This window comes from Lemur catta, chromosome 9 (assembly GCF_020740605.2).
Source record: "Lemur catta isolate mLemCat1 chromosome 9, mLemCat1.pri, whole genome shotgun sequence".
Lineage (NCBI taxonomy): Eukaryota > Metazoa > Chordata > Mammalia > Primates > Lemuridae > Lemur > Lemur catta.
Genome location: NC_059136.1, coordinates 18,726,920 through 18,745,522, shown reverse-complemented (window position 1 = coordinate 18,745,522; position 18,603 = coordinate 18,726,920). Strand labels below are relative to the sequence as shown.

General features: G+C 43.4%; 1 protein-coding gene across 1 annotated transcript in view; it reads right to left on the bottom strand.

Moving 5' to 3' along the window:
• The window catches only part of CHRNA7 (cholinergic receptor nicotinic alpha 7 subunit), a 108,907-nt gene that overhangs the window by 11,968 nt on the left and 78,336 nt on the right, over nucleotides 1-18,603 (bottom strand). The window contains exons 5-8 of the mRNA XM_045561853.1: nucleotides 6,664-6,743; nucleotides 3,447-3,614; nucleotides 2,625-2,819; nucleotides 1,577-1,663 (exon numbers count right to left, since the gene is read on the bottom strand). Coding sequence (XP_045417809.1) covers nucleotides 1,577-1,663; nucleotides 2,625-2,819; nucleotides 3,447-3,614; nucleotides 6,664-6,743 — 530 coding nt within the window. The remainder of the gene's footprint in view (nucleotides 1-1,576; nucleotides 1,664-2,624; nucleotides 2,820-3,446; nucleotides 3,615-6,663; nucleotides 6,744-18,603) is intronic.

Sequence of the window (18,603 nt, the reverse complement as noted above, 5' to 3'; positions counted from 1 at the left end):
TGAGCCCACCACCCGCCCTCTGGCCAGGAAGGAACTCACTGCTTCCTACAGAGACCAAGAGGTCCCTGGGAAGAGCTCTGTCAGAGGTAAATATGTGGGACTTACATTAGCATCAGGGCCCTTTGCTAAGGGGAAGGACAGTGGACCAAACCGAGACTGTTACAAGCTGAACTGTGTCCCCCTGAGATCCACATGCCAAGGCTTTAAGTCCAGTACCCCAGAATGTGACTGTATTTGGAGATAGGGATGGAGGTAATTAAGGTAAAATGAGGTTATTAGGGTGAGCCTTAATCCAATCTGACCGGTGTTCTTACAAACAAAAAGAGGAAATTTGGACACACAAAGAGACAAGAGGACTCAATGTGCCCAGAGGAAGGACCACGTAGGGGCAAAGCATCGTGAAGGTGGCTGTCTGCAAGCCTAGGAGTGAGGCTTCAGAGGAAACTACCCCTGCTGACACCCTGGTCTCAGACTTACAGTCTCCAGAACTGTGAGAAAATAAATCGCTGTTATTTCAGTCTCTCAGTCTGTGGTATTTTGTTAGGGCAGTCTGAGCAGACTGAACTGATACAATGACCGGGGTCAGTGCTCAACAGAGGGCAGCAAAGCTCATGTGCCTGAGGCCAACAACATCCCATCCTTCTAGACGTGGGCTGTGCACCAACCAAGCCCTTCCTAGGGGGTTCATCAGTCAAGACAAGGCTGCCAGCAGCCCCAGGAAAGGTAGTTTCTGTTGCAAGTCTCTATTGAAAGCAGTGTGTCAGAAGGTAGTGTAGAACGAACGAGGTCAGAGCCAAGTTGAAAGGTGGTTCCACCCTGCCTGGATGGTACCAAAAGAAATGTGACAACCACAACGGCTTCTCACACCAACAGTTCCTGTGGCCAAAATGTTCACATAGGGGAGTTCCACAAAGAGGGGCCTTGGATGCTTGGTTCCTTAAGCCTGGGGGTATCTGTGCAAGGTGCTCCCAGTGCAACCTACCCCTAGTTAGCCACACAGGATGGTCCTCAGGTAGCAGGGCCAACAGGCATAATCACAGACTGCATTCCTGTTTCCAGCCTCTACCGCCTAGTGGGAGTGGAGACTCTCAATGCTGTTGTCAATCCCTAGGCAGAAGGTCATGCCTCACACCTGTCCTGGGCAAAACATATTTGTCCCATTCATATTTCCCCAAAGACTTTTATTCTATGCAGAGATTGAGTTACCTCAGGAAACAGTGGCTAAGAGTTAAAGTGTGTGCTTCCCCCATTTTAACAAAGGCTTTGTGGGAAAACAACATGTTAAGCTAAAATAATAAATTCCTAATGATAAAATATCTGGCTTCAGAGCAAGCACGATGGGGAGAATTATGGGGGTAAGGAGGCATTTCTGCAAGTTAAAGTCAAACTGCAAAGCTGGACATCCCCTTCCCGTTACTTGGGCCCAGGTGACTCTCAGAATGGTTACAGCAAGTCATCCCCTCCCAGCAGAACATGGGGGCAGTACAGCCATCTGCCTCCTAGTTTCATCTGTGGGGCAATCCTAGGCACTGTTTAAGCCCCTATCTTTAAGAGAGGAGCCCAGCTCTTGCCTTACCTATCAATGGCACGGAATCAGATGTTGCTGGCATGATCTCAGCCACAAGCAGCATGAAGACAGTGAGAGAGAGCAAAACCGTTATCCCTAAAACATAAACACACAGTGGTTCCTTAGATAAAACAGACAGTAAGGCCCAAATGTTGTCTAACAGAGGTTCCCAACCTGAGACTCAAACAACGAAGTGCTGGGGGAACGTCATGGAATGCATGGTTTCTCTACACATGCGCATGTGCATGTTCCTGGACAGAGTCCATGCCTTTCACCAGTCTCAATGGAGTCCCTGATGGGCAAGAGTTTAGGAGCCAGAACTTTGGAAGGATCAACACAAACAGAATAATTTAACTTAGCACAATTGTCTCTCATTTTTCTTATTGCATTATTATTGAGAGGTAGTTTTCATGTAGCAGGAAAAAGAAAATATATAGTCAGAAGACCTGGTTTCAGGTCTTAAGTTTGATACTTAAAGCTGTGTGACCTTGGATATGTCATTTACTGTTTGTGAGCCTCATACTCAGAAGATGCCAGTTTGAGAGTGATTTCTACCATGTACTGCACATGATCTTTAGTAGCTCTTTAAGATATTGAGAAACCCATTCACCATTCGAAATCTTAGTTTCCTTACTTTCATGTGGGAGTGATTGTCAGGGACTGGACTGTGTACAGTAGCACACAAATACAAGCTGACATTGAGCTAAACTACTATCTGTCCACAAGGAATGCTAACCAGTGACCACCAAGGAACAGGGTGGTGCTGCAGGAGGGGAGAAAGCACAGCCCCTCAGGGCAGAATCCATCTGGCCCCTCCCTGCGTGTCCCTGTCCTTAGTGTAGGGGCAGATAATCCCAGGATCCTACAGTATTCTCAGAGGGCACTAAACCTGAACCAGGAGCCTCCGGTGTCCTGGGCTGGGAGGTCTGTGTGTGATGAGCCACACGGGCCCCCGAGACCCCGACTGGCCACTGCACTGTCCGCAGTGAGCCTTGCAGAGCTGACTTCAAGGAAGGGCCTCCAGTCCCAGACTCCCGCCAGAGACTCGGGCACTTACCCAGGGAGATCTTCTCCCCGGAGTCTGCAGGGAGCAGGAACACCAGCAGGGCGAGGGCGGAGATGAGCACACAGGGGATGAGCAGGTTGAGGCCATAGTAGAGGGTCCTGCGGCGCATGGTCACCGTGAAGGTGACGTCTGGGTACGGCTCTTTGCAGCACTCATAGAACTTCTCATTCCTCTTTCCGGGGATCCCTCCATGGGGAGGAGAAAAGAAGGAACCATGGTTAGAATACAATGAATTACCATGTTTATTTCATCGAGTATGCCACACACAAGCACAGCCCTGGAGTTTGCTAAATGCTAAAAAATTGGGTGATTAGTGTTTAAATAGACCCTTGCTGGTTTATTATAGAATTCTTTACGGGTATCTTAGTGACAGTGAAGCAAATGGGTAAATATTCTTTAGACGGATTGGAAATACATGATGATTAACAATACATTGTCAATTTTCAAGTGTTAAAAATGTAATCATTGTTTTTCGATTTAAAATAATCAAATATAGGTTCCCATCAACTGAAATTTGCTGTGCAAACTGATTTTAGGAATGGACTGGATTCGAGTAATGTAGGGGGGATACCTCCACTAGCACCAATGTATTCAAATGTGCCCTCACTATAGTTGCAAGTTCTTCTTAGAAAGCATCAAGTTTTCCAATTGTTTTGTTCTCATCATATAGCTCTCAGTAAATTATGGATAATGCTTCAGAGTTCAATAAATGCTCTCACTGAAAAGGACAGTGGAAAATCACAAACTTTAGCTTGCCCAGGAATAAAGTAGCTTTCTTCCCGGCTGCTAGTCTCATCTCTTTCCTGGGCTTACCCACGAGGTCCCACTCTCCATTTGGGATGTAGCTACTGATATCTGCCTCCTGCATCTGCAGATCCAACGACCAGCCTCCGTAAGACCAGGACCCAAACTTCAGTTTGCACTGCTGCATATCAAAGGGAAACCAGCGCACGTCGATGTAGCAGGAGCTCTTGAATATGCCTACGTGGGTGATAGAAACAGTCAGAAGACTGAAACAGATGCTGACTGAGATGTGCTCAAAATACAAAGCAGTTCCTTCGGCCTTTCCCACCTGTCCAAACTGTAGCTTACCCTGTCCAGAGCAAACTGAGTCTTTTTGTGTATGTGTGTGTCTGTGTGTGTGTCTGTGTAAAATCTCTTTAACAGAAGCTCAGCTCAACCCTCACTATGTTTTAAAATTCAAACACAATATTGACAAGCTCTGTCAAAGAAAACTGTTTTGAGGGCTTTCTGTGTACAAATAAAAATAGCTGTATAAATTTGCATTTACCATGAGCATCTTCATACTCTAAATAATAAGGGAAAAATAAAGAATGTACAAAATCTCAGAGAAGTTGATAAAAATGATGACATGGTTAAAAATTGAATCTGAGATGTAGGGGGACGTAGGGGGGTGTTTGGAGTGGGGTAGGGTGAGCATTTTTCTTAGGTTAAAAACTGCGGGGACACTTGATTATCTAGAAATATAATCTAGAATTCTAGTTAAAACTAGATTTTAACAAGTTTAAATTCTAGATCAAGAACTGATAGATTTTAGTTGAAGAGACAGTGCTTGAATACAGGAAAGAGTTTCCACTAAAAAGAGCTATCCCAGGCTAGGACAGGGTGGACGCGCATTTCCCCGAGGGCCACTGAGAGGAGAGAATAGGCCACTCCAGGCAGCTAAGTCCGCGTGCTAGTCCCTACCCAGAGAGAGACTTGATATCTCTGGAAGACATGAATAGCTTAAGTGTCCCAGTGCTCATGGGGCCAGCCAGGCACTCTATAAATTTCTGCTACTGAATTAAAGAAAGAATTCATGGAGGAAGGGACTCAATCACTTTGCAAAGAAGGACCCCACCCTGCAGCCAAGTTGGGAAATGATAATAAATGTTTTGTCTTCAAGTTTCTTTAAATTTGATGTGAGGCACCGCATCCATTGTTCACGGGAATCAGTGTCATCACAGATACTGCCCCCAGCCATGGGCTGGATCTCTCAAAACCATTGTTTGCAAGTTAGAAAACTCAAACCTTACGATTCCATTTCTATGAAATGACCCGAGAGAGAGAATTTCTAGAGACAGAAAGCAGATCAGCGGTTGCCTGGGGCTGGCAATGGGAACAGGGATTAACTGCAAACAGGCAAAAGGCATCATGGTGGGGTGATGGGAATGTGCTAAATCTAGACTGTGGTTGGTAATGATTGCATAATTCTGTAAATATACTAAAAATTGTTGAATCATGCATTTAAAATGCATGATATGTAAATTCTATCTCATTAAAGCTGTTAAAAAATAAACACACGGGGTAAAAAAGTCATGGTATAATCAAGCCTCTATTTCTAAGCTTGCTCCCAAACATTCTTTCTCCCCCAGGCCTCCCTACCCACAGGCGCAGCAGCATCGGGAACCAGTCTACACTCCCCCGAGGCGTGGGGGCTTGCTGTCCCCCAGCGCAACGCTGTGAGAGACTCCCACGGTCACAGTACGATGTGTCCTGTCCCAGTCAGGGCCACCGAGGTGGGGACTCAGGAATCAGGCCCAAGAGGGGCTGTTGCATTAAGGAGCTTGAAAATTGAATCCCCAGTGCTGCTCCTGTAGCTGGAAATAGCCTCAGCCTTCAAACCAACCTGCAGCACCATGTTCTTCTACACGAGTCCCTGCTGGAGGTTGTTTTCTAAAATAGCCCTCAAAATAGAAGCCGTCATTTTCAGGCCCGGTGAAAAAGCCGTTGTGTGTCACGGAAGGCTCACCCCGCAGCCCCCTGCACTCGGGGCCTGCTGTTGGGAGGAAATGCACGGGGTGTGGATCCAGGGAGCAGCAGGAAAGCAGATGCTTTGAGATAGAAAACCCAGAAAGCTGGACTACTTCACTTAGTGCAGACATGACTGGGAGGTATCTGCTGTGACAGGTTCAATCACTCAGTCAGTCGTTCAGTGGTGGAGTCTAAGTGAGCAAACACAGACTCAGCCCGGGGCTGCTTGTCACCTGCTGGCAGGAAGAGCATGTAAACATCACTCAGGGGGCAACGCCAGCCTGGCCTGTGCCGTGAGAGGGATGAGAGGGCCTGAGCCAGGGGCTGACTGCAGGCGAGGGCTGTGCACTCTAGTGTGTGAGTGTATGTGTGTGAGTGTGACTTTGCGTTAGTGTGTGTGTGCGAGCAGTAGTGGGGAGGTGGTAAGGTAGCTGCAGATGGCCTGTGAGAAGGATGTTAAACAAAACAAACAGCTGCAGTGGGGGAGATAATCCTGGGAAAGAATTTGTAAAAAATCTCCTGAAAGGTCAAGAAACCCCAACTGCTAACATCAATATGCTAAAACACACCCTGAATGTGCCCTAGGCCATAAGCCCCCAATGTCCCATGTGGTGGATTATTCACTGAGAGCGCAGGGCCCTGTGAATGCACTGAAATGATGGGCTGGTGGCAGAAGAAACAACCCCAGGAAGCAGTTAACCGCCGAGGGTCGAGAAGGACACAAACTCATTCAGGAACAAGTCAGGTAGCCACCAACTTTGAAACCACGGGACCTTTCATGGAGCCAGCATGTGCTCTACAACATATGCACTCAAGATGGGACGGAGGAACTCTCACCTTCCCACCCTTAGAACTCGGAGGGCCGCACCTGCCAAGACAGGGAGTCCCGTGGGAAGGAAAATGTTGAGCTGAAATGAAGAAGTAGGGCCTGGAGATCCGGCTTGCAGGTTGAAGGTGAGCTGGAAATTACCCAGCCAGGGAGGCTTTAATTGTGGATTAACTTTAAGGAACACAGGGCAGAAATTAAAAGAAAGTAACATACGACACACTAGCAAAGACAGCTGGAGCCACCACGATTCCAGACAAAGGAGGAGGACCGCATGCTGGAATTGAGGAAACACGTGCAAGCACGAAGAGAAGAGGAGGGGCGGCAGTGACAGAGGTGCAGGTGCATAGCACGCCAAGCTGGTCCACCTCTCGGTGGGCACAGTGGGGACTGATACCCAAACTCACCTGAATATTCTAACTGGAAGAGGACAAAGGAGGTGGCGCTTACCTGGGGGGAGGTACTGGCAGTGCCCAGAAGAATTCACCAAGACATTGGTGTGGAACGTGGCGTCAAATCGCTCGTCAGCACTGGAAACAGGAAAAGGGTTTCATGAGCTCCTGCCACCAGGCTGTGCATCTCCCCCAGTGCCCTTGGGGCTGTCATCAGCCCCTGTCTGCACTCGGGCAACCCCACACCTGGCCTGCAAGCACCACCGTGGGTCTCCCGGGAGGTCTTCTTAGAGCACAGCTCGAAGGCGGCCAGTATCTACCCCCATTTCCATTTTCACATTAATTGTGATTTTTCTCTTAACGTATACAAAGCAAGGCTCTTAACCAAAATGAGACCTGAAAATGCCTTAGGAGGACATAGGCAGGCGTAGGCCATAGGAGTGAGGGGAGCACGCTGCCTCCCCAGAGCCCCATGGGGCGAGGATTCTGACCCACTGTGTTCAGAGCTCTAGTTCCAGCCTCTTGAGCAGGGCCCACACTTGTTTAGTGCTTAATACATGTATCTTGAATGACCGAAACTGCACCAGAGGGCCCATAATTAGTGATGATAAAGGACATGGGCAGGGCGGGGAAGGCTGCAGAATTAAGTTCGAGTTTTAGATGAATGCGCCTCAGCCCCCTCCCCTACCCATGTTCAAGTGTCCTGCAGCCAGGAGTTAACAATTGGTATAAAGGAAACACACACACACACACACACACACACACACACACACACACACAGAGGAAAAAACAACAGCAATTAAACCAACAGCCTACATTAACCATGTCTTGGATTTTCTGTATTCTGATGCTTTGCCATCTGGGGTCTTGCTGTCCCTGGAGGGACTGCCTCTCCCAGGGCTAGTCAAGCCCCAGACATAGTAAACAACTCGATCATGAACTCCCCTTTCAAATATAAATCAATCAATCCAGAGCTCACTCCCCCAAATATCTCCTTCCTCAGGCTGTCATGCTTGGGGTCACCATCTACCTGCCCTCATCACCTCAGAGCCGGGTACCAGCCAACTGGGGAGAGTCCTCTGCCCCAGAGCCTGCAGAAGTCATTCAAACTGGCCAGTCCTAAGGCTAAGCCTGCTTACGCTGCCTCTCCCGTTCCTTCCTGCAGAAACCACAATGAAGTCTCCTGCCTGGGTTTTCCCCACTCTCTGCGCCACATGACTGACCCTGTGGCCTTGCATCATGTGCCAAGCCTCCTGCTTGTAAGGAGGGGTGAGTAAATACTTTCTTCATGACAGTCATTTCCAGGTCCCTGTGCCTTATCACACCTGATTCAAACAAATCCCTGGTACCCTTAAAACACAGCTGTATATGTAAATAAAAATAAACCACCTCCAGAAAACACAGGCAGCCAGTCAGGGGCCAGCACCACAGAGTCAAGGTCCCCGCACCTTGGCACCTGGGGCCCTGGTGAGAACTGCCCCCACTACTGTGCCCGAGGCCCTCCCAGGGGAAAACTCAGGATCACGAGACATTTGAGGACAGTCTTCAGCATGAGACACACAAGCAAGAACAGGCACACAAAAACCATCCAGAAAGTGTCAATGAAAAGACTGAAAAATTACTTCTTTTAAAAGTAATATCCTCCAAAAATTCAAGAGCATATTGCCATCAGAAAAACAGAGAGCAGTATGGAAATTAATGATGTGATTTATAAAATAACTTTGTATAAATGAGTGGGAGGTTAGGCTAATAGAAATCACAGGAATAAAATGTCAGGCAGAAAGGAGGGATGGCTCAGAGGACAAGGCTAGGGTAACTTGCTCCATTACCAGAAGCTCCATCAGGAGCCAACAGGGAGAGTGGGAGGGAGAAAATTACCAAAGAAATAATGCAAAGAAGCTTCCTAGAGCAGAGAGAAACCACCCAAGCATGAAGGCAAAAAAAAAAAAAAAAAAAGCCATTTTCAAGAATGTTAAGGCCTCAGAGAGCCAGTTTCCCATGTATATTTCATCGGTCAGCTTCGGAACAATGAGCATGAAAAACAAGAGAGAAGAAATACACTTTTAGATTAAAACTGGAGATCAAGAAAAGGAATTTCCACAACGAGCTGGGCAGTGGACCTAGAAAAGGGTGCATCCAAATCAGAGCCAGACGCTGGGGTCCTGGGGAGAGAATGGAGCAGATTCAGGACAGAAAGAAGAAACAGGGAGCTGGGAAACATCATGGGTTTGATTAAGGACACATTTAAAAAAATTCTTGCAATAAGAAAAAAGGCAACCAGGCTGGGCATGGTGGTTCACGTCTGTCATTCCAACACTTTGGGAGGCTGAGGCAGGAGCAGGAGGATCACTTGAGGCCACGAGTTTGAGACTAGCCTAAGAACTAAAGAGACCCCGTCTCTACAAAAAATAGAAAAATTAGCCCAGTGTCATGGCACATGCCTTGTGGTCCCAGCAACTTGGGGTTGTGGGGTCGGGGAGCTGAGGTAGGGGGATCACTTGAGCCCAGGAGTTGGAGGCTGCAGTAAGATATGATGATGCCACTGCACTCCAGCCTGAGTGACAGACAGAGACCCTGTCTCAAAAAAAAAAAAAAAAAAAAACAGCAACCAGAAACTCCATGAAAAAACTGTACAAGGAAGTCATGTTTGAATATGAAACAAACAAAAATGTGATGAAGTTTAAAAGAAGGAAGAAAGGAAGAGAGGGAGGGAGGGAAGCTAAGCTGTCATAAAAAGATAGTCCTTTGAGATGAAAAAGGACACATCCACCCCCTCACTTCCAAACACACACAGGGAGAGAGCCGTAGGATCAAGAGTAAATATTCTTTTCTTGACTGCAGTCTGTATCTGACTGTTTCAGTGAGTCACTTTATAAACAGTGACTAGGCACAAAATAGCCGAAACCACAGGCCTTCCCAAACTCACCCTGGGTAGTACCATGATTTTCAAGCTGGGTTCTTTGGAACCTTGAAATTCTATGGGGCTTCCTCAAGGTTTCTGCCTATGTTTGACTACAGTAATTTCTTTTTCTTGGATTTGAAAATGGTAATAAAAGTCAACACACACTTAAGTGACTGTTAACAAAATTTTAAGTCTTCAGAGACTACCAATATATGAATTTAGGTGGCCTGTTTAACTCCCTTTGGGTAGAAGTTAAACTAAAATGCTTCTTGCCATGAATGTCCATGCATTTGAATCCCTTGTAAAGAAAGGAGTCACCAAATGAGATCTGCATTGCTCTTTTAAACAAACTCAGGTCTGTGCCTAAAATCATACTGCAGTGAACCTGTCCCAGACCGGTCATGTTTTCCCCACTGCCACTCTCAGTGGCAGCAACACAGAAAGTGTGGTCTGATGCACGGTGCAGGGTGCAAAGTGTTGCTTATTTTAAGCTTGGGTTTCTTCCTATATTTTTGTAAAGACTGTGAGCATCCGTTAGATCAGCGATTCAACTTTGAAAAAAAACAAAACACAAAAAAACCCAGTTTCTACAAGCTTTTCCTTCAAACATTTGGATCAATTTAATTGAAGAGACTCTCAAGATCACAAGGCAAATGGGTCAAACTCTCAAGATCACAAGGCAAATGGGTAAAAGACTCTCAAGATCACAAGGCAAATGGGTAAAAACAAGATTAAAAACTGTTGCCATTAGCAACGGTTTACCTGTGTGACTCAGTGATTTCTGAATATTGTTCATCCAAAAAAAATATTGGGATACATGGAATTGTGTGACACTGGAATTGCTATCAAAATCCAAATCTTAATATTCACGATGGCAATTTCGTGATTCTTTCCCATAGGCAAAGTGATTTTATAAATAAATAATATAAAAGTAAACTGTTGTAATACATATTTGTGCTCATACTGCTTTATCTGTTTTGAGCATTAAGGCTGGAGATAAGATGTGTTTGAAAAAGGGCCCTGCTGCTAAAATCTCAGTTTGAAAACAGCTGAGGCAGGAATGAGGTACCTCTGAAACGTGAGTGGCCAGAACCATTGCAAGGACCTCGGGGTCCACAGCGTTGGCACGAATTACTGCATGGTCTGGCACTGTGCACACCGGGGTGCCCGACAGACGCCAGCTAACAGCGCCTACAAGGCCATGTGCTAATAATGCAGCCTCACAGCTGCCAAATGCCCTTAACCGTGGAAACGGGGAGGGAGCTAAAGGATTCATTTCACTCCTTGCTCTGCTTTTGTGTGTATTTGAAATTTTCTGTATTAAACAATTTAAAAATGGTCAAATATATATGTTTTCTTGACTGCTAGAAGACACAATGCATCTGCAGAGTTCTTAAGGCTGCCAGCCCGAGGCCCTCAGGCCCTGCAACCACTGCCTTTCTCCAGCTGCCTCTGTCCCCACTGGCCAGCGATGACAGGAGCTCACTTTTGGTGTGAGGAGAGCTCTGAGCCTCAGCCCCACCACAGAGGGGACGACTGGGGCCAATGTAACTCAGATATTCAGGATGCAAGCTCTACGTCCCCGGGGGCGGTCAGGAGGAGAAGCATCTGGACAGGCTCTAAACATGGGAAGAGCTCCTGCAGGTGGAAATGAGCATGGACACACGCCCCTGGCAGAGGCCATGGTCAGCTCACACACCTGGAGATTAACCAGAATGAGGGAGGCTCCAGGAAGGTCTGGTTGGCCTGGACCATGGGGTGAGTGAGATGCTGCCCCTAGCAGTGAGGCTAGAAAGAGGGTTTGGGCCAAGTAGGGCTCAGGGGCCCAATCCTCATAACATTACACACTGTGACATCAGTGGCAACATGAGCAGGGAAAGCCCACAGGGCACAGGTGGACCCTGTGGGTCTGGCTTAGACCCCTCCCCCCTCTGCCTCCCCTGGGGTCCCCACGCAGTACCTGGTTCTGTCCCCGCAAAGGGCTGCTGGCCCTGGAACAAGTACTCTGATCCCAGCCTCAGTATTGCTTCCTGACTCAGCATGGAGGGGCTCAACCCTAAGCTGGGGAGGTGACAGTGACCCTGCCATCCATGGAGCAGACGGCATCTGACCCAGGAGCCCAGCTGTCAGCATCCTGAGGGAAGAAAACCAAGGAGGCCCAGCCACCAAAGAAGCCCAGCAAGACTAACCCACACTAGGTAGGGCCTGTGCTCACCAGAATGAGAGTCTGCACCCAGCTAAGATGATTTTTTTTTTAAAAAAAAAAAAAAAAAAAAGGAAGAAGAAGAAAGAAAGAAAACAAGAAAAATCCAGGAACACTGTACTTCTGCAAAGAGGATACTGTGTGGGCTCCGGATGACCCTGATTAATAAGATTTCCTGTGAAATCAGTCCCATTCCTTCTGAGCTCTCATCATCCTCCAAACACTGAGAGAAGGAAGAGCTGAAGAGATAAAAATGAAAGCTATCAAAAAAAGCAACGAAGGAGGAAGCTCCTTTATCTCAGGAGAGAATGGATCTAAGATGCCATTTATTTTAAATCCCCTAAGGAAAAAAAAGCTGCCAATTCCATGTGAAGACACAAGGTTGAGACGCTGATGTAAATTATGTCCAGATTTTAGAGGAAGAACAGGTCTGTTTAGAATAGATGAATTTTGTTAAAAGAAAAGGAGTGGGGGGAGATGGAGATGTTCTGCCATAAATAATTTAGCTGTATGTTTTAATCTAAAATGTTAAGGGTCTGCAACCAGCAATGTGGCCTGTCATAGTCCATGACCACAAAGTCTTGAGCAGAACCAAATTTTTACGGTTATTTCTACCTGCCAGAGACTCCAGGAGGCAGAAGTCTGGGGCATTGGCAGGAGGCTTCCAGAAGAATCCATTCTGTAATCTCTTTTTTAACCACTAATATACATGGCAAATTAGATATAACATGGATGTAATGGTAACAATTAAAACAATTGGCCATATAGCTGGATAGATTATAACTGTGTTATAAATAACACAGGTTAATGTTATCACAGCGCGTATCAAGTTTCTGGGCTCCTTCTTTTATTCACTGAGTTATATATGTCTGTCCCTGATACAGGACAATATCATCTTAATCTTACAGCATTATGAAAGTGTTGGTATTTGGCGAGGCAAGTCCCCCAACTTGGTTCTTTTTCTTTAAAATTGTCTTAGCTATTTTTGACCCTTTGCCCATCATTGTAAATTTTCAGATCTCTTTGTACAATGACATGAAGACCCTATTGAGACTTCAGTTGGAATCACATTAAATTTAGTTTGGGAAAATTTGACATCTTTATAATATTGAGTTTTCCCAGGCATAAATATGATACAACTCAACATTTATGTAGGTTTTTCCCAGATTTGATACTTTTTAACAATTGCAGATAATTGGAAATAAAACTTGTTAAATTACATTTTCTAATTGTTCTAAGAACACAGAAATACATTTGATATTTTTATAGAGCTTACTTTGTAGCCAACATATTTTGTCTAGATAGTCTCTAGGGGTTTTCTATGTTAAAAAATATGGCCTATAAATGATGATAATTCATTTCTAATCCTTAAATAGTTTGCTTTTCTTACTATTTAAATTCATATGGCAACTATGATATCTTTAAAAGGTGATGTTAACTGATATCCTTATTTTGTTCCACATATAGAAATTTCTAATGTTTTGTCATTAAATGAGCTTTTGGTAAAGAACTTAGGTTAGGTGAGGTTTCTTCTAATTCACAAATGGTTGTTAAATAATAGCGACTGATTTTTCTCCAGCTCCCAGGACAATTGTTTATTCTGTCTGCTTCATTGTTTTAATAGGATGGATTATATTAATGGATATTTCGAAAGTTAAACAAAACTTGCATTCCTAACAGAAATCTAAATTTGTTAGGATTTATTTTTAAATTATTGCTAGATTTAGTGTGCTAATATTGTAGTATGTTCAAAACTGGAACATATGCTGAGTAGAACTTGCCTGTAAACTCACATTTTTAAATTTCATTTTAAAAATATATTGATTAAGAGAATGAAGATACAAGCCATAGACTGGGAGAAAATGTTTGCCAAAGATATATCTGATAAAGGGTATGTTATATTATCCAAAATAAACAAAGAACTCTTGAAACTCAAAAATAAGGAAACCAACCCAATTAAAAAATGGACAACAGACTTTAACAAACACCTCATCAAAGAAGATATACAGATGCAAATTAAGCATATAAAAACATGCTCCACATCATGCCATCAGGAAAATGAATATTAAAACAACAATGACATTCCATTACGCATCTATTTGAATGGCCAAAATCCACAACACTGAGAACACCAAATGCTGGCAAGGATGTGGAGCAACAGGAATTCTCATTCATTTGCTGGTGGAAATGCAAAATGGCACAGCTGCTTTGGAAGACAGATTGGTGGTTTCCTATGAAACTAAACATACTCTTACCACATAACCCAGCAATTGCACTCCTTGGTATTTACCCAAAGGAATTGAAAACATGTCCACATAAAAACTTGCACATAGATGTTTATAGCAGCTTTATTCATAATTGCCAAAACTTGGAAGCAACCAAGATGTCCTTCAGTAGGTGAATGCATAAGTAAACTGTGGTAGATCCAGACAATGGAATATTTGTGCTTAAAAGAAATAAGCTATTAAGCCATGAAAAGACATGGAAGAACTTTACCTATAAGAAGCCAATCTGAAAAGCCTACATACTGTATGAGTCCAACTATATGACATTCTAGAAAAGGCAAAACTATGGAGGCAGTAAAAAGATCAGTGGTTTCCAGGGGCTGAGGGAGGGAGGGAAGAATAGGCAGAGCACAGAAGATTTTTAGGGCAGTGAATATAACCTGCATTACACTATCACAGTGGAGACAGGTCATTATACATGTGTCCAAACCCCCAGAATGTGCAACACCAAGAGTGAACTGCAATATAAAGGATGGGCTCTGGGTGATGATGATGTGTCAGTGCAGGTTCATCAATTGTAACAAATAAACTGCTCTGGACAGCCATGCTGACAATGTGAGAGGAGGTGCTTGTGTGTGGGTCAGAGCTATACCGGGACTCTACACTTTCCACGCAATCATGCTGTGACCTTAAAATTGTTCTAAAAAATAAAGTCTATTTTTATAGGAATGCAATCAATTTTTGGTTTATTTTTCTATTTTTTCTTGGAAATATTAAATCTATCTAAATTTCCAAATTTTTGGTATAAAGGTATTCATACTATTCTATTTTTTAAATGCCTGTGTGTATTTAGTTACAAACCCCTTTTATATCTACTAAATGCTTGCACCATCTATATTTTCTTGATATTTATTTCCTGATGTGTTTATTAGTTCTTTTTTAAAACCAATTTGTCCTTTGTTGATCTCATTTTATTTTTCTTATTTAATAAATTTCTATCTTTATTCTTCCTTGCTTCTTTTTTCTTGGATTTAATGTTATTTTTTTCTAACTTCTTGAGATTGGTAATTAACTCACAAATTTTCCTAAGAAAGATTTATAAAGTCTTTACGATTTCCTAAAAAGGATTTAAAGATTTTTAAAAATCTTTTCTAATGTAAGCATGTAAGGCTATGTATGGCCGGGCATGGTGGCTCATGACTGAAATCCCAGCACTTTGGGAGGCTAAAAGCAGAGGATCGTGTGAGGCTAGGATTTGAGATCAGCCTGGCCAATACACTGAGACCCCATCACTATAAAAAATTTAAAAAATAGCCAGGCATGGTGGCATGTGCCTATAATTCTAGCTACTTGGAAGGCTGAGGCCAGGAGTTCAAGGCTACAGTGAGCTATCATTGCACCACTGCACTCCAGCCTGGGTGACAAAGCGAAACCCTGTCTCAAAACAAATAAATAAAAATAAATAAATAAAATAAAAAGGTATGTATTTTTCCCTACATACACATATATGCGCATACACACAAACAGAACACAAGCTAAAGTTTTTTATTCACATTTGGATATTTAGTTCTCAGATATTTATTTTTAGTGCAATGCAAATGTTTTTATTTCTATATCTGTATCTATATCTGTACAATAGAAAAGGCTTGCTAACTAACTATGTACTTCAAAACTTCGATAGCCTTACATTTTTCCCCTTCTTTTACTATTAATTACTGAATGAAATATGTTAAAATCTTCTACTATAATTATAGACTTACCCAGTATTCTTGAAATTCTGCTAACTTTTCTTCAAGGCTATTTTATTGGATACATACATATGAGATTTGCTATATATCCTCAGATATTTGTTTTTCTTTAAGCATAGTAACCTTACCTTCTTTAATCATACTTTTCTTACTGTGTGTGTATGTGTGTGTGTGTGTGTGTGTGTGTGTGTGTGTGTGTGTGTGTGTGTGTGTTGTACACATAGCCACATTTTATTTTGGAAGGTATGTCGTTTTCCCTCTTTTTGTTTCCACCTCCTGTGTGCATATGTTTAGTTTCATCTAAATAGCCTATGTTTGGATTTTTTAAAAAAAATTTATAGTTGGGAAATCTCTGTTTTAACCAGGTGACTAATCCATTTACTCTTATTTTGTCTACTGTAATGTTTGTTTTTATTTCTACTAGCTACTGTTATGATTTTGATTTGTCTCTTTCTTTAGATTTCTCACATTTTCTTTATTCCTTCCCTATTCACCCCCTACTTGTTTGGAAGACAAATATTCTTATACTTCTAGTGGTTACTCTTACACTTTTAACTTGTATATTTTATTTAAAGCTGATGCTGCTATTGTCTTCCAGGGCAACCTAAGCGCACCTGAGTGTGTTACCTCCAAGCACTGACCACGTACTGCCTTTCATGTTACCATTTTCCAGTATTTTAATTTCACTTTGTTTTTAATACTCTCAAGTTCATCTTTATTATTTTATACATTCAAACCTGTTTATCTTTACCTGAATTTTTACCAACTGCTTTGCTCACTACTCCTCATACCTGGTTCCTAGGTGTATCTTCTGGTAGTTCCATTAATACAGTATTATAGCATGGCCTTGCGTGGCAAACTTCTTTAGTCTTAGTTTTCCTGAAAATGTTTTGATTTTTCTCCCCAAGTAAAGAATAGTTTAGCTCAAGACAGAATTCTATATTGACAATTATTTTTTTTCAGTACGTAAAAGATATGATTTTGTTGTTGTTGTTTTTCTGGCTTCTATTGCTGCCTTTAAAAGGCCTGCAGTCATTATATGGATAGTCACCATCCTTTGTTACTGAGCTATCTTTTTTCTTTCACTGTTTCTAGGATCCTTTTGGCTTCGGGCATTCTGCAGCTTTTCAGCACAGTATGTTGCAGGCTCATTTCTATCTTTCTTCAGACTTGTATCATCCGAATCTGAGGATTTATGTTTTTCATCAATATCATTAAATTCTAAGCTGCCCTTTTGGAATATGGCTTCTGTAGAAAAAAGTGCTGTGTTTCAACGGAGAATGATGTGTCCTCTACGGCACGGACATCTGAGTTAGCCACTCGCCCCCGTTCAGTGTCTTTGAGCTATTTTTCAGCTGTATATAGATTGCAGGCAACTGATAGATCTGTAAATTCTGAGTTGTCTGGTAGTGGTTTAATTGGTAGTGTTTTGATTTCCTGCCCATGTAGGTAAACAACCTTTGTATCTATTTACAATTCATCTCAGAATTCCTTTACTCCATATAAATTTGTACTGGTTTGGCTTTTCCATTGAATTGACTAGAATATCTGCCTGGTCCCCATATGTCATAGGAGTAGAATGAATTCTTCAACATGTGTTCATTTTCTTATCTGCATGTGAGTCACAACTATACCTCTTTTCTAAAAATTATCTTTTAACATTTCTTCCACATTCTATTTATTACTGCCTTCCACTGTACTAGCCGGAGTATGCAGGGTACCTGTGCTCCGTGAGAGGAAACCAGCCTCCTTGTCAGGCACAGAGTCTCTGGGTGGGTCCAGGCTTCCACACCTGCTGTCCCGTGTGCCCCTGGACACACTGCTCCAGCTGCCACAACTGTAAGTAATAATAGCGCTTCCCTCAAAAGGTCATTAATATCCGCAAAGCATTTGGAACAGGACCCGGCACACAGAAGCACTACAGAAGTGGTAGATGTTATGGCAACGGCCGTAAATCATTCTCTCCAATTTTCCGTCTGTTTAGCCTTCTGTAATTCATCTAGGAAATTGCCTCTGCTCATTCAACTGTCTCTCATCCACCAGCCTGTGCCTCTGCTGAGTTTTTAATTTTGATGGCTATGTTTCTCATCTCTCTTAATTTCACTTGATCCTTTTCAAAGCTGCTTTTTAAAGAGTACTTTGCTCTTTTCTTATGTTTTCAATGCTTAATTGTGTTTAACTATTTTAAAATTCTTTATCAGTTTCTTTTGTCTTAAGTTTTTAAGAGTCCCCTTCCTCATTTTACCAGATTTACGATGCTTGCTCAAAGTGAGCTGTTTCTTTATGTTTTTTAATTTTAATTTGCAGATCATCTTTAGCAGATTGTTTTTTTTTAATTGAGCCTCCATCTTATTTTCTATGCTGTTTCATTCCTGATGGAGTCTTAATCTGTAACATTGTCTGTAAAATCTAATGAGAGCTACACAGCACGAGTGCTTAGGAGACACAGGTGCAGTGATGGTGGCGGGAGAGGGTGGAGGGCGGGGAGGGGGCCTGGGAGAGAAGCAAGCAGAGCCTGGGACTCCCCTCCCACAGCACGGCCTGTGCGCTCGGCCTGCACACCTGGACACTTAGTGGAGCACGGATTGACTATTTGTCAGGTTGCAGAAAACTCAGGGCTCAAACACCAATTCACCACCTGCAGAGCTAGTGCCGGCACATGACACTCACTGACCGGACAGACTGGAATGAATCCTCCATCTGTGCAAAGCCAGAATGGGCTGCTCCTTCTACGGTGGGATCCTGTGACCCTGGCCGGAGGGACTTCTCTCCAGGTGCCCTGTACTCCTTTCCATCAGGTGCCCCAGAGCCTCACAGACCCAGACCACTTTTAACACCACCACGTGTGGAGCTGGGGTTTCCTGGGTCATGCTGTTGTATAAAACCAAACCTTGGATGCACCAGGAGGCACCCCTCACTC